We start from the raw sequence: 15,699 nt of genomic DNA on the forward strand, positions 1-15,699 counted from the left end.
TTTTATTTATTTTCAAATAGTAAGAGTGCCTTTGGATAAAATGTCTTGCTCAGGATCACTGGCAAGCGGGCATTTTACAGGCCGCCTTATCCAGCTGGCCACAATCCCTGCTCAGTCTCACACACTGCTTGCCTAAACACTTTTTGAAAGCACAGGTGAATTCCACAGAACAGAGGGGAATAAAAATAAAATAAGGGTGCCTACCTCCACCCTGCATCATTAGGTGTGTTCACATGTGCCTCAAACACCTGGTTATTCACAGTACCCTGTTTCCTAAAATACAGTCTAAACCCTTTTTCCGGTTAGAGAAATCAGGGTTTTGGACTCCAAGTAGCCGGGTTAACGACGGTAGATTTCCTTGCGAATAACCCGATTATGTGGCCGTATAAAACCTTAACCGGGTTACTGTCAAAGGTTTTGTAGCCTGCACAAGTCTGTTGGCACTTTGTCAGCCTGGGCATTTATTTGCTTCATACACACTTCCAGAAACATTTAAAAAATAAATTTCCTGAGGTAAATACTCAGGTGATCACATTATTCCTTCTCCTGTCTGAAATAATCTGTCTCATTATTTCGAAATTTGTCAAATTTATGTCAATGTGCGGAACAGACAGTACTAAACTCTGCAACCACAATCCTAGGAGCAGTAGGGAAACACTTTAAAAGTACCACGTGTTACATAGTCCGATTAAGTTTTACAGTAACAAGTAACCTAACACAATAATTAACTTACTGAAGTAAAAACACCAGTATTGTTGTTATTATTCCAGCAGCACAGGGTGAAAGGCAAGTGCACAGTTAAGCAAAGAACAGTGTGCTGTGTGCAATCCAGCAACAGTGTCCATTGGACTCGGCATATTTTAAAAACAAGAAAATGATCACAGGTGTCACGCTTATTTTGTGATGCATGCTGGCAGATAATGATATTTAACTCTTAATGACGGAGCATTTTGCCAAAGGAGAATGTCAGAAGATTACTTGCCTGGATTTATAAGAAACTAGGGTTTGGGGTGAACATGTAAAGACACTGATTGCAAATGAAAAAAATCATTACACCTTATCTTTACCTGGCAGGTAGCAAAAAGGAACAACAACAAAACATGACATCATTATAGTTCGTGACACTAATTCAGTGTAGTTATGCAAAATATTTCATAGATATACAGTAAAGCAAACATGTTAGCGCCGAGTGTTAATTTTTGCAAAAACGCCACAAGTGAGCCTAAAATACACAAACACACACAAACGTACATGTTTGTTTGAATTATGTTGAAATGTTTATTTTGGAGATCCTTTTGAAAAGCTGCATCACCTGAGGGAACACAAAAGTGGATTCCAATCTGGCTGGATGTCTGCTTGTCCAATACACATATTCCCACCATTGAACCCAGCTCTTGCACAGATACCCTATTTTTTACACGGGAAGCCCATAGGCTACGTTTGTTCAGTGCCCTTAACCAGAACAGTGTCAGGTACTCCTACCAGGTCTCAATAAATGCAAGCTTCAAAATAAGCTTCAGCAAAAAATTGTTGCTAGTAATTTAGCAGGTTAACTCAGAAATCCAAAGGCTTCCCCCCACACACATATAAAATGCCTCATCTCTTCTGAAATTGCCTCTTATTGGCTTTTTCTTCAGAGACACCATTAACTGTACAAATCTGCACTTCACACTGATCGCCGGGCATTCAGCCAAATCTGAGCAGGAGGGGTGTCTTTCACAGTCTTTACCATAAACTTGCAGATGTCACAAAATGAAATTCTTTGTAGAAGTACTTGTGACAAAAAGCATAATATGTACTTTAGTGCCCTATTCATCATTCAAATCATCAATGTTCAGAATATTTAATCTAAAAAATGAAGGTACCACACCCTTGCTGGCTTAATGTGCATATGGCTGTTGCAACTTAACTGATTTTAGTGACTTGATGCCACTTTGCATTTTCTTTTCTGCTAAACTAGTGTTGAAGATATATGCACAATTTGTGTCAGTTAATAAAGCAGCATTATGCCTGACTCACTAGTGTCTCTCATTTTAGCTTTACATTTAACGTTGCTGCTTTTCAGATGGTGCCAATCCTTCAAGGTAATTTCTTTAGAAGTCAAAACCTTTGCATTACATCCTTTCGTCACGTTATTGAATTCAAAGTTTATCTATCAGAAATTTCATTACAGGGCATTTAGATCTTGAAGTAGAAATTTCAGTAGAAGTCTTGTTGTTTACCTATAATTTCTAACTCACGCACTCTCATTTATAGTGTCATCCATGCATATAACTAGTAGAATTATGTAATAAATGAACTGGATCCCTGTGTCAAACATCAACCTTACTCAGACAGCCTGTCAGAATTAAACCTGTTTCAATATTGAGCAAGACTGCATCCTGACCTAATCCGTAAGTCATTACCCAACCCGCTATATCCTAACACAGGGTCACGGGGGTCTGCTGGAGCCAAATCTCAGCCAACACAGTGCGCTAGCCCACCACAGGGCACACACACACATTCACACATACCCACACCACAATCGAGAGCTGCAAAAATGTAAGTTTTTTTTTTCTAATATGAACTGTTATTGTTTTTTCGTGTCTGCCGTTTCTATAGGAGGGTGACAATGAGTTAAATTCCAATGGATGTTTTTTAAAGCAATAAAGAAAAGGTATCATGCAGGAAACAAAAAAGGCAAAAAAAAACCAAACAACAGTACGAAGAAAGTTCGAAGAAGGAAAAAAAAAAATCACATTGGTTCTGCTTGGAGATCGTTGTGCACAACTGAGCTGCGGCCACAGAACTAACTGCTCTGCAGATGATTCATTCAGGCATTTCAAGGTCTTTTGAGCACTTTGTTGTAATGAAAGTATCTGCTGAATGTACTTCGTAGTAACAAGATTTCTATAGACTTGTGTCATATGGGGAAGCTGTCGAGACCATAAAAATACTTTGTGTAATGAAAATTTAATAGTAAAGATATTTGTATCGTTGTAACAGAATTTTACCTGTATTAGCACTGTGTTAAGCATTGTGTGTAAAATTAGAATCCTGACAGTCAGACAGACCCTCTATATCAGTGGATGTTGCATTCAGGTTAGTGGAAAACTGCGCGTCAGTGGAGGCCACCTTCCTCATTGTGATTAGGTTCTTGAAAACAGAAATTTTAAAACCACCATAGTGGCAAAAGGAAAATCAGATGAACCGTGTTATGAGATACTGACAGCAGTTAATTTTCAGTATTGATGAGAAAGAAAGCTAGCAATCCTTTACTTGCTGCAACAAATTTTTAAAAGTCATACCTTGAGCTAGCTGTAATTTGGCAACTCAGTGTTTGGTCGTCACTCCATCAAGAAAAGGTGTCAAAGTGAAAAGTAAACTGACACTCATAACAAACACCAAAGTGGCAAGAAACCAGTGCATTAAACAACCAAAAATGTGCAGATTCAGCCAAATGACAATTATCTCTGGCAAGGAATTTAGATGGTGCCTGACACTTAAGGGCACACATTCTGGCAGGAGTCCCACAGACTTGAGTGAACAGATTTAATATTTATATAACACAGTGTAATTTCAGGAGGAAAGGCTGAAGTTGATTCTCTGATTACCTTATATACTCGCGTATAAGTCAGGGTCTTGAAACTCAAAAAAATCGATCATAAAATCAGACCCCCAACTTATACGCCCTTTCATATATATGACACTTTTTTTTTTTCTTCTTTCTTCCTCCACTCTCGCACCAGTTTCTCAGACACATTGAATTTTGTTGCAGTGGCACAGTTACCAATTTTTTTCGCCACTTCAACGACTTTTAATTTAAAACCAGCTTCATATTTTCTTTTGATCGAACACTCCATCGTAGATAAGGGATGCTCTTACAGTAAAGGTGTATCAGGGTGTGAGATACAAAAAACACAAATTAGTGCAAATGTCGCTTCGGAATAGTTTGGGTATTACTGTGTGCTCACGTATGGACAATACATTGAAAAAAAAAAAAGGCTGTGTGCTCCGTGGTTACTCTCTCAGGTGGGTGTTAGCATATCGTAACCTTTTGGATCAATAGCGTGAGTTTTCTGCATTCGACTTATACGACCGACATTATTAAATACTGGAAATTATACAGTAAAATCAAGCCCACGGGAGAACTTAAACGCCAGTATATATAGTAATTCTCAGGGAGGGGGATAAAAAAAATTGTCGCACACAGCCCCCTAAGTCCGAGCTAATTTAAGCGCAAGCAAGCAATTTTACTTCTGTGTTTGTTAGTCATAAAAGCAAGGGCATGAAGGTTTGATGGTGACGACAAACTGAAGCTCTTCTTAATGTTTTTTCCTGCTTCTGTAGAAATGTCTATTTAGCATTCTTTACGTCAGGTTTTCTTGAAGACTCAATCTTGTCCTATTTGGTGTCTTTGACACCTTGTCCTTGTTCAATGCCCACACAAACATCACTGCACTGGGTTTTAAGCAGAGTCCCAATTGGAAAATCATGGACAATCATCAAAGCTTCCCCCTTCCCCCTTTGGAGATTTGTGGAAATTCGTTGGGCCCCCTTGGAGAATCATCGCTGATCAATTGGGGTTGATGTGTGTTGTAATTAAGAACAATTATCAGAGCAATGTATATTTTACTCAACGGCACAATTCGCAAACCATCTGTGACCCATTATCATTAAACACAACTGGGACTCGCAAACCAATAGAGGAAACCCGCAATCCAAAATGGAAACTTATGGTTTAAGAAATCCTTCTTTACATTATAAGGATGTCACTGCTAAAAAAATAATATAAAGTAGTACTGAAAATAAAGAAGATGCAATTCAGAAATACAAACAACAAAACAAGATAACAGGTGATCTTCAAAACTCTGACTTGTGACATTGATGTGGGAATATCCCAATAACCAACTCCAACTCCTAAAATCTAAAATAAATAAATAAAAACATAAATAAAGAGATGTACGTTTTTTTCCCCGGGGTGGTAGCACTAAGTAACAAAGAGACTCAGGCTGCTGGTTCAACTGTTCTCGCATATGTTGATACTTAAATGTAAGACAAATCACCACATTTGCGATATAAGGAGACCTCTTTCAGTTACTGGATTATAAATCTATTATTTTTATTCCAAATATTACTACTGTAAATGTTGTAAAAACAAAAACAAAACAGAACACTGTTCTCAAAGCATTTTCAATAGGTTTTCATACCACGTGCTTCAAAACTTTTCTTGATTTATAACTGGTGGCCTGAACTTCTAAAACTTTTCAGCACAAAAATGCTGAATTGTATGCATAAGTTCTTATTACTTAGTATTTTTCCCCATGCTCTGCATATTTGAGGGTCTAGGGGGAAGAATGCTACAAAAGTTCCAGAATGTCTAAAAAGTCACTGGATCCTGTAAAGAGCTCCTTGCAGTGGGAAAGCACCTATGATGAAATGCAACACTTAGGATTAACTCAACTACAATAAAAGCCCAACAGCCTCCTTCTTCAAAAGCAGAACACTCAGTTTAGCCTGCCAAGTGACACAGTCAGTAAATCATGAGTTAACAAATATGTCTGTATGAGGGACTGGAGCACTAACATATATCTTGATCCTGAAGCAGATATATTTTAAAACAAGACTTCAAGGAGATTTATGTACACTATCTTCTAAAAGACCAAACTAATACTAAAACTGAGGTGAAAAATCATAAAGTAGTGCACAGCACTGATAACCCATTACCCTATTTTTGCAGAGGAAAGCCATATAGTTCTTGTTATTAATAGAACACCAGTAAACAGCCAGAACATGGACTATTTCACAGACTTTAGACATGTCTGTTTTTTGCAGTAGTCTACCTTTTCAATTCAACATTCTATTTAGGACTACTAATAGGAATTCTTAGCTGCCACAAACAACAATTTACTACTCCATTAAAATCCAGATTCAGCAGTACCCGTGAACAGAGCCAAAACAGTGGTCTCAAAAGGCTAATGTCATTTCACTGTCTAGTCAAAATGATTCTTAAGTATAAAGTAAGGCAGAAATCACAGCTGAGTGACTTGAGCTAGAAACTTGTACAACTCAAATACTGAAAGTCAAGGAGTACACATGAGAAATGAACAGTACAAGACTTCTTCAAGACTAGGCAAAGACTGTACAAAATGCACTTTCTTGGATACTTGTTACAATTTAAGAGACTGAAAGGCACACAGAAAGGCTAAGCCAGTCAGTAATCCACATTGAAAGCATGGAATATAGCAACTAGCTCATGATCTTCTAAACAACAACAAAAAAAAAAGGGTTCACCTCTGACTATCACCTTTTTCATGCAACATTAAGGCCTTCTGCAGACTTTACTGCTAAAAGATCTATATATATGTAATACAGTAATCCCTCGCTACTTCGCGGTTCACTTTTCGTGGATTCACGACTTTGCGGGTTTTTAAATATGGTAGTAGCATTTCCTAGTCTAAGAACAACAAAACAAGTTCGGTGACTAAGTGCGTTGTAACACGGGCTGTGATTGGTACATGGGAGGGAGACGACAAATCACAGCTTCCCGCTTTCTAATCGGGCCCGTGATTGGTGCTTTGACTGATGCCCAGATCCCACAGCACCTCCCCTTGTCTCTCTGTTGCGGCCATTTCGCTTCAAGCTTTCTCGCCGAGCGGTTTACTTTACACTGTACTGTGTGTGATTTTTTTGTGGTTTCTTTGTGTTGAACTTCGCTTCAATTTTCACCCCCTGCAATGGTTCCCAAACATGCTCCTTCTTCCAAGGCTGGTGCTGAGCCTAAACGCCAACGAAGAATGATGACGATCGCTGAGAAGGTGAAACTTCTGGATATGTTGAAGGAAGGGAGAACGTTCACGGCTGTGGCTTCAGACTGGCTAAGGATATGCAAGAGCGGTCACAGGAATGGGACGACGATGTGGTTCGATCGGTCCAGTTTTGCAACAAGGTCGATGACGTCATGACCGCCTACAAGCTGCTCTTCGACCGGAAAAAGAAGCAGCGGCAGCAACTGCTGATCACAATGTTTTTGCAGCCTCGCAAAAAAGAGCCAGTTCCTACTACTACTACGGATATACCTTCGGAAACTGTGGAAGAGGTGCCCCAGGAAATGGCACCGCCGTCTGAAGAGACGTAAAATACAGTCATCAGCTGCGCAGTAAAAGTCATCATCACCTTCATCATCATCATTTTTACTGCACAGCATATTCATCACCGTCATCACATCATATATAGATACGTGTACTTCGCTATACAGTAACTGTAAACTTATCTACCGATTTCATATTGCTTAACAGTTGTTCCTGTTATTAATAGAGTAAAGGGTGGGTTGTAAACAGTACAGGGAGGGTTTAAAAACGTCCAAATACACGTTAAATAATTAAATAAATATGGTGTCCCTACTTCGCGGAAATTCAGTTATTGCGGCAAGCCTTGGAACCTATCTGCCGCGATAAAAGAGGGATTACTGTATAAGTAAGTGAAAGTATAAACTATGAAAATAGATAGCAATGGAAATGTAGAAAAGCCTCTCTTGCTACAACAAATACCTTATTGCAGATGGCCTGTTCTTTTCTTACTACCTTGGTATTACACGGCAAGGCTGAAGGTGGACAGGTGTGCCACTTGATAGATATGCCCACTAACGTTACTTGCTTGCGTCATCTGTTACAGCAGAAGCTTCCTTGCTAATCTAACATCATGTCTCACCTTGAAAAATAATTTCATGCTGCCAACAAATTCTAATCATGAAATCATGAATTTAATTTGGACTGCATATACATTCTGCCTGCATTGGGAATCAAGCAGCATTACTTCTACCATAATATTTTAAGTTCACTTCATTGAGCCTGACAGGATGTGGACAAACATAAGAGTCATAAATTCAGCAGGGCATTATAGGTTGTGACTTGTGTAAGCAGAGATAAGCCTTTGATAAAGTATGGCACCACACCTTCTGATTAAAAACAGATGCCACAACTAACACAATTCCAATGGTTGTGTAAAGAGTCACTGATAAAAAAATAAAGGAAAATACTTTGCCAAGAATAAAACTGCAAACATCACAGACAACAAGCTACCTGTTGTCTTTCATGCTATGAAGTTTTGACCTAGAAAATGATCTCCTCCAACCAAAGCAAAATGTGTACCATAACATGTGTGGTTCAAACTGCCACCTAAGGTTTTTGGGAAGGGGAAATTCCCAAATTAGAAATACGTTAGCTATAGTCCCCATCAATATTATCCTAACTTTTTCAGTGCAGAGCCCTAAAAAACAAACAGGAAAGGTTCAGGGACTATCAGCATGCTATAATTTAGAAAAACGAGCACCAATTACTAGGGCAAACCTGAATTAAATCAAATTAAATTAAATGTTAGGGTTTCAGAGTTCAAGGAAAAATCATGAACCTCCCTCTTCAGGCATTTGCCTAACCATGCATTCCTTCTAAATAGCTGGCTGAATGCTAATCCGACACTTGCAGTTCAAGGCTAAATCATTTTCTTTATCAACTGTCGCCTCTTTCCAGTCTTTTCCTCTCTCATCTTCATGTGTGCCACTCTCTTACATAACACCTTGGCCTGTGCTCAAGCACATTATCAATCTGAGCCACACAGCCCACGCATGACTGCATTTGATAACTGCACTGAGACAGGGGGGGGTGAGGGAATGCTGGGGGTCGGGGGAGTGGCCTCAATACACAAGGATATCTTGATGCCTCACACAAATTAAAAGATAATGCATACGGGTTTATATAAACGTTCAGAGAAAAATAAACCTTTGCCTGCTGTCTTCAAAAGAGGTGCTTCTAAGAAACAAGCAAGATATTTGCATTGGAAGAGAGTTCAATGTACAAACATTACAAAAATTCATAGGAACCGAGTGACTGTCGTTATCATTGTTTTTGCTCAGCTAAAAAAAAAAATGTGAATCTTTAGATGAAACATTCTAAATTCATGTACAGTTATATATCATCAAATTCCCATAACACACAAACCCTACTTGCCCATCCATTAATTTTTTAACCTGTTTATTTCAATTTAGTCTTGCAGAAAGCCAGAAACTATCTTTGTGCTGCAGGTTTGACAGGGTGAGTAGCAGTAAGAAAGCCATTTCTTAAAGGACAAAATAGGGCATTGATATACTAGCTATGGACTACTGCAGACTGCACAAACTATCCTCTGTTTTATTTTATTTTTTTTGACCTGCACTGTTAAGCTGTGCTTGAAGCTGCTATGCTGTGAAGCGCCTGTGACCTCATAAGCTGGTGACGCTCAGAAACTTGTCTTCTCATTTGGCTGTGACTTTGGTTCTGCCAGATCTCTTCCTGTCAGAGTTTCTTCCAGTTTCCAACTGTCTTTGGATTGTGTAGGACACTGCCGGACTTACTGACACTTTCTCGTAGTGACAGGCCTACACTTCTAAGGGTGATAATGCTCTGTCTCATTTCATTTATTAACTCCTGTTTTTCTTGCCATTATCCCTGGAATATTGTCCAGGTAGTACTTCAGAGGGTGTAGTAGCACAGTCTGTTCCAAGTCTGCTTTAAGACAGACTGAGGGTTTTTAAGTAATCAACAGAAGTTTGGACACCTGTGCAGATTGTTTGCTTCAACTTGCAAGGCCTAGTTTACTTTAATTGCTGCAGAACATCTGTAGGTTGAAACCTATTAGTTGCTCCCTGAAGAAGACCCATTTGTAATATTCTGAAATCTCCTTTATTTTTTTGAGAACATAAAATTTACATTTAAACCTCTGGCAGTTTACTTCTTACCTTTTCACCATTTCAGGTCATTCATTGCATTTCAATTGATTAGATCTGAAGAAAAACTGAGGTGTTCTGAAGCTTTTGACCAAACTGGACACTTGGTACCCATGCAGAAAACAAAGTCAGAACTACAAACAGACGTTACTTACATGTGTTTGGTTAATTGTGAGAAAACCGCAGCATGCAAAGACAATTTGTGCAGACTTGGAAGAAAGACAAAGTTTTGCCTACATAAACATTAATCAGGAAGGGATATGAATTCAGGTTTCAACCACAGAGTGCTATGTCACTCCCAGGAGAATGAATGCTCTGTCAAGAGGAATGATAAAAATAGGGGAACTTGTAGATCACAAACAAAAGGTGTCCTGGCCCAGAAATATCAGGAGGACCCATACTGTATGGGGCCAATACAGTAACCTAAAAAAAAAACCTTCATTCATTCTGAAACAGTTACAGTTTTAGAGCAAACTGCCTGTTAGTTGAAACATATCATGTATAAAAAGCAAATAAACAAAACTATCAAAAAATCTAAAATGACGTGCACCAAATGCTACATAATTAACATTTCAAAACAAGAATGCTGTTCACTCAATGGCCATTTTGTTAGGTACACCCGCCCAATAAGGTGAACAGACTGCTCCTCCTCATTTGACTGCTGCATGTCAGAAAAATGTTGTCCTCCTGTACTACTACTACAGTGAAAAGAGTGATATACAACCAGTAGGGGGCAGTTCCATGGGTAAACTGCCTTTGTTAATATTAGAGGACAAGATAGAATGGCTCGACCCCTCTCAAGAAAAGTAAATTTTACAATCAGTAGTACTTGGGAGCATTCTCTAAATTCTTTAAATGTATGTCACATAGAGGGTGTTCACGCAATAACAGTCAACATAGATGACATATAAAAAACCTAACCCTCAAAGAGAACTGTTTGTGCATACTCAGAGCACTTCAAAACATTTAATAATATTAAGAAACTTCCTTTATACATTTTGCAACAAACACTAACACCAACCTTTCTTTGCCAGGCTGGAATTCAGGTAGTAAAGATGGTCTTCGTCTATGAGGTTGAGGCATGCCTGAAAGAGTCACAAATGAACCGTAATCTCTGGAATGGATGTGATAATCCAGCATTCCCGCTTCCTGAAAAACAAAAAAAAATTAGATATGGCAGGTGGATGTGAAAGTTGGGAAAGATAAAAACTACACAAGTAAACTGCTCAAAGAGGTTGGTGATGTCAATTTACAACAAAAATGATTTGAGTAACTGTATCTATGGGCCTGTTTACACTAACAAGAGTGCTGCCTCTTTATATATTTGGGAATGGATAAAACAAATTAGTCAGCAAGAAACACACAATATACTTTTGACAAAAAAGGTCTCAAAGCTGATGGTTTTTTTAAAGGAGTTTGTGTGCAAGTATTGTACAGTTAAATCCAGCTTGGCACAATTATGCCAATTAAAGTCTATGAAAGTTGGTTTGATCAACATTCGGGTTTTCATGGCACTTAAAAGTTGCTATAATATATAAAGTTTGAAAAATTATCAGAATTCAGTCTGATTTGCTTATTCATACATGGATTAATATGTTTTCCATATCAAAGTAGTACTGAATTAAGGAGTAGAGGATCCCCACAAAGTCACTGCAGCCTGTTACTATTGCTTGAAATACCTTATGATGAAATCATTCATATTAGAGTTAGAACATTTATGTCATGCTATACTGCATGCACAAGATTGTAATTTTATGGCTTGTTAACAAATATCCCAGTGGGTAGATTCTTGGGAACCTTACTTGATCTTGAACTGCCAAAAAAAGAAACCTTTAATACACACACATGAATTTACTATCAAATGTCTGAAATGGCCTCCATATTTGAAAGGCAGCTATTAAGAAAAAAGGATGGTAAGATTCTGAATGATACCTTTATAAAAGGTGTCAATTTAGACAGCTTTTATTTTATTTTAAATGGGGGAAAATTTGGGAGCCAGGAATATAGCCACCAATTTAAACAGAAAAAGGTAAAAACTGAGTAATCTTCTTCTTCTTCTTTCAGCTGCTCTCATTAGGGGTCGCCACAGCAGATCATCTTCTTCCATATCTTTCTGTCCACTCCATCAACGGCATGTCCTCTCTCACCACATCCATAAACCTTCTCTTAGGCCTTCCTCTGTTCCTCTTGCCTATCAGCTCTATCCTTAACATCCTTCTCCTAATATACCCAGCATCTCTTCTTTGCACATGTCCAAACCAACACAATCTCACCTCTCTGACTGTGTCTCCCAACCGTCCAACTTGAGCTGACCCTCTAATGTCCTCATTTCTAATCCTGTCCATCCCCGTCACACCCAATACAAATCTTAGCATCTTTAACTCTGCCACCTCCAGCTCTATCTCCTGTGCCACCATCTCCAACACATATAACATAGCTGAGTAATGATAGTGAATATTTGATCATGAATGTTTCTCAGATGTTATTTAGTTAGTAAAGATGACAAATTATAATACCTTTGGTAAACAAAAATAAGAACATATCCAAACACAAAAGACTGCAATTGAAAATAAATTGTGTTTTTTTCCCCCTTTTCCCAAATGGAAGAGTAACTCCCCTGAGTTATGGGAGCTGCACAGATTGACATTAACAGAAGGTGACTTAATTTCCACCTAGGAGACATCAGGGATCCTCCCAATATTTATATTTATCAACGGCTCACACACCGTCATGAAATAATGGACAACAACCCTACAAAACTGATCAGAATTCCAGACTCTTAACACTGAATGTACAACTGAATACAAAGCTACTAGAAAGCATTCCATTTATTTACCACAATTTCACTTCATCAGCCCCTTCCTAAAATACTGAAAACAGAAGATTCTCAGGTTAAAGAGTGTGAGATTCATGCACATTTACCAAACTGAACTGTTACAATGTTTAAAGATGACACTCCAAGGTAAGTAATGAGGCAGCAATCTTGAAAGCCGTGTGTTAGTGTAGTCTGCAACTACCAGTGTCAGAAAGAAAAACAGCTGGTAAGCAGTGGTGGTCAACTGTTTACTGCAATTGTCATTCCATTTCTTAATCCAAATTCAGACAAAGACATTTTTTGCACAATATATCCTAATTTCAAATACAGAAATGATAGAAACAAAACTAAGAATGAGAGTATAATGCAAGCATGAAGAAGTAAGGACTCCACGATGAGTACAATTGCACCGTTCTTCTGTTACTGACAGATACATAAATTGTAGTTTCCACCTGACACGCGCCATACACTGTCTTAATTCATCAACTGCCACCTGAACACACGGCTTGTTTTACCATCACAACATGCTGAGATAGGCCGTGAAGCAAGTGGCAAACAGCCACTTGGGAATGGGGAAACAGTGCTCTTCTTTATGTGCTTTGGAGTCCATGGCATTTTCACATTCATACAAAACAAAAGCTTAAGGGTGTCCGCTGTACTGAACTAAATGTCGTAAACTTGTACATTTCATAACCTGCGTTGTCACACACAGCAGAATGGTCAAGTTTCACAGGACGTTTACATGCCGGATCCACAAACTGTGTATCCATTTTCACAATTTAGCACAGTAGGTACAGGTACAGACATTGCCGGGCAGAGATTTCCAGATATTTCACCCAGGCCCTTGACCCTACACTTCACATTTAAATGCTGCTCAATAAGGAGAAACACTAGCAAAAACTTAAAACCAGCTTACAGAAGAAATGAAGAATAGTCCAGCTACCAATCACTCTTTTTAACTTTGTGTAAAAAAAAAAAAAAAAAATAATAATAATTCAGTTAATTTTCTCTATCATATGTGCTTATTAAGACTTAATAATAAAAGAACAAGCCACATCTATTCTCCAGCAAAAAAAAAAAGTCTAAAATTGTGAAGAAAAGACTATCATAGTTAATTAATGCGGTGGGCCGGCACCCTGCCTGGGGTTTGTTTCCTGCCCTTGTGCCCTGTGTTGGTAAAGATTGGCTCCAGCTGACCCCCGTGACCCTGTAGTTAGGATATAGCGGGTTGGATAATGGATGGATGGATGGATAGTTAATGAAATTAATATATTAGCATTTGAACCTGAACTGCAAGCGAGTTATAGGATACGTTTACAAACATTTCCGCCATCACTTGTAGTCAAACAGCTCCTCATGAACCTCTGGTGACAACATACTGCATTTTACTGTTTACAGTAGTTAATTAAGACTCTAGTCTGTATCAATGAACAAGCAGATATTGCTGTAAAGATCACGAGTCTTCTCAATCACTGAAGCAGATCTCTGAGCCCTCAGCACTGCCAGCTTGAGTCAGTGGGGTAAACAGTGAACTCCAAGTGCCGAAGCCTCCCAGTTGCTTTATTTTGCATTGCTACCAGTTCACTTTGCCCAGTCAGCAGTCCAAAGCAAATCTATGACTTTGTTTCCTATCCCCAGTGCATGGCCATACCAGAGGTTAGCCAAGCCAAAGAGACACTTTACTGCCACACCTGCCTCACGCAGTCTTCCTGACACATATGTTGTTACAGTTAAGTCACTGCTCTCCCGTGCCTCTTACATTACGTTTGTATTTATTTAACCTGCAATGCACCTGAGAAACTCACCATGAGCAGTCTCACTGCCATATATATTCAAACACTTTCGTCATTAGTGAGTGGCAAATGTACACAAGCAATCAGATAAGTCAAAATGAACTTCATGTTGAGCTCTTTGAAATCACTTCCTGCATTGATTTCTCTGGCTTTAAAGGTGGTAAGAGCTACTGTGATGGCGTATGTCAAAGGCACGCTTTTAGTGATCATATAAGTCTCTTCAAAAGATGCCAGGCACCTTTAAAATCAATTACCCTTGGGAGTGTGCCTCTCTGAATCATATCTAGGCCGGGCAAATTCTTGCCATCACGACATTTTAAACTTTGGAGTGGCTGCTCGTGACAGTTTATCTTTAACCTCAAGTTGTAATTTGGAAATTTTGCACTTTGCCTTAAGCACCTGTTACAGTGAAGTGGCTTTTCCTGCTACTGACTGAACAAAGTCAGCACAGCAGTGACACAGTTTGCATTGTTTTCTGGCAATTTGTACCGGTTTTGCTTGGTACTCTAGTATTTAAAATATTCAAAAATCACCAATCCTATTTCTGGAAATATCAAATGACCACTTGTTGCAATAAACTGGTCCACAATGGTATCATAATGAGGAGTAGCAACTTTTACTATACAATTTTATTAGAAAGTACCTTACTTTCTACAAATCTCAAGGACAGGATGAAATTTTATCATGTGTGAAAAGGAAATTTATGTGGTGGTTTGTTATAATTTATTAACAGAAAAACATCACACTAAATAAAGTATACACAAAGATGAAAAAAAAATGCTTCAAAAACAAAATATGTTTTACACTTCTTCTGCCTAAGCACTGAATGTGTAATTTACCTCTTGCACTGTGTGTACATAGAGGAGATGAGGAAAAACAGAGAGAGAAGAAAAACATGAAAAAAAAAGTGTCTCCGCCCGCCATAAGAACACAAAACACCAAATGAAGCATAGAGGGGAAACTATGGAGCAATATGGCAGACTCTGAGGTAAAGGCTACTAAACCACAGCTGTATTTAAATGTTCAACTATTTTAATAAAGACGCACCTAACAACGTTCACAGCCAAAAGACATTCTATCTAGTCTGCATGTGTAACTGTTTATCGAGTTGTTATGTAAAACACCTAAACCAGTATGGCCCAATGTGCCCATGCAGAGTCTGCCCAGCTACTTCCACTCTTCAGACTTTTCATCCTTTGCTTTTACTTCCGTACCCTGATTATTACATTCTACCCTTTAAGTGGGCCTCTCCAGATAAGAAGGCAAATGAGGAGGAGGAGGAGATGTTATCTCAGCATTTCACAACACTGCCTCTGGCGCGATGCCAGCCTGAACCTAGAAGTCACCGTCTT

At 38.7% G+C, this 15,699-nt stretch overlaps 1 protein-coding gene across 6 annotated transcripts in view; it reads right to left on the reverse strand.

Moving 5' to 3' along the window:
* The window catches only part of ncor2 (nuclear receptor corepressor 2), a 313,848-nt gene that overhangs the window by 216,679 nt on the left and 81,470 nt on the right, over window positions 1-15,699 (reverse strand). For all 6 annotated transcript variants that reach the window (XM_039772027.1, XM_039772028.1, XM_039772023.1 and 3 more), the window contains exon 3: window positions 10,761-10,888. In XM_039772027.1, coding sequence (XP_039627961.1) covers window positions 10,761-10,888 — 128 coding nt within the window. The remainder of the gene's footprint in view (window positions 1-10,760; window positions 10,889-15,699) is intronic.

Source organism: Polypterus senegalus, chromosome 12, assembly GCF_016835505.1.
Source record: "Polypterus senegalus isolate Bchr_013 chromosome 12, ASM1683550v1, whole genome shotgun sequence".
NCBI classification, from domain to species: Eukaryota; Metazoa; Chordata; class Cladistia; order Polypteriformes; family Polypteridae; genus Polypterus; species Polypterus senegalus.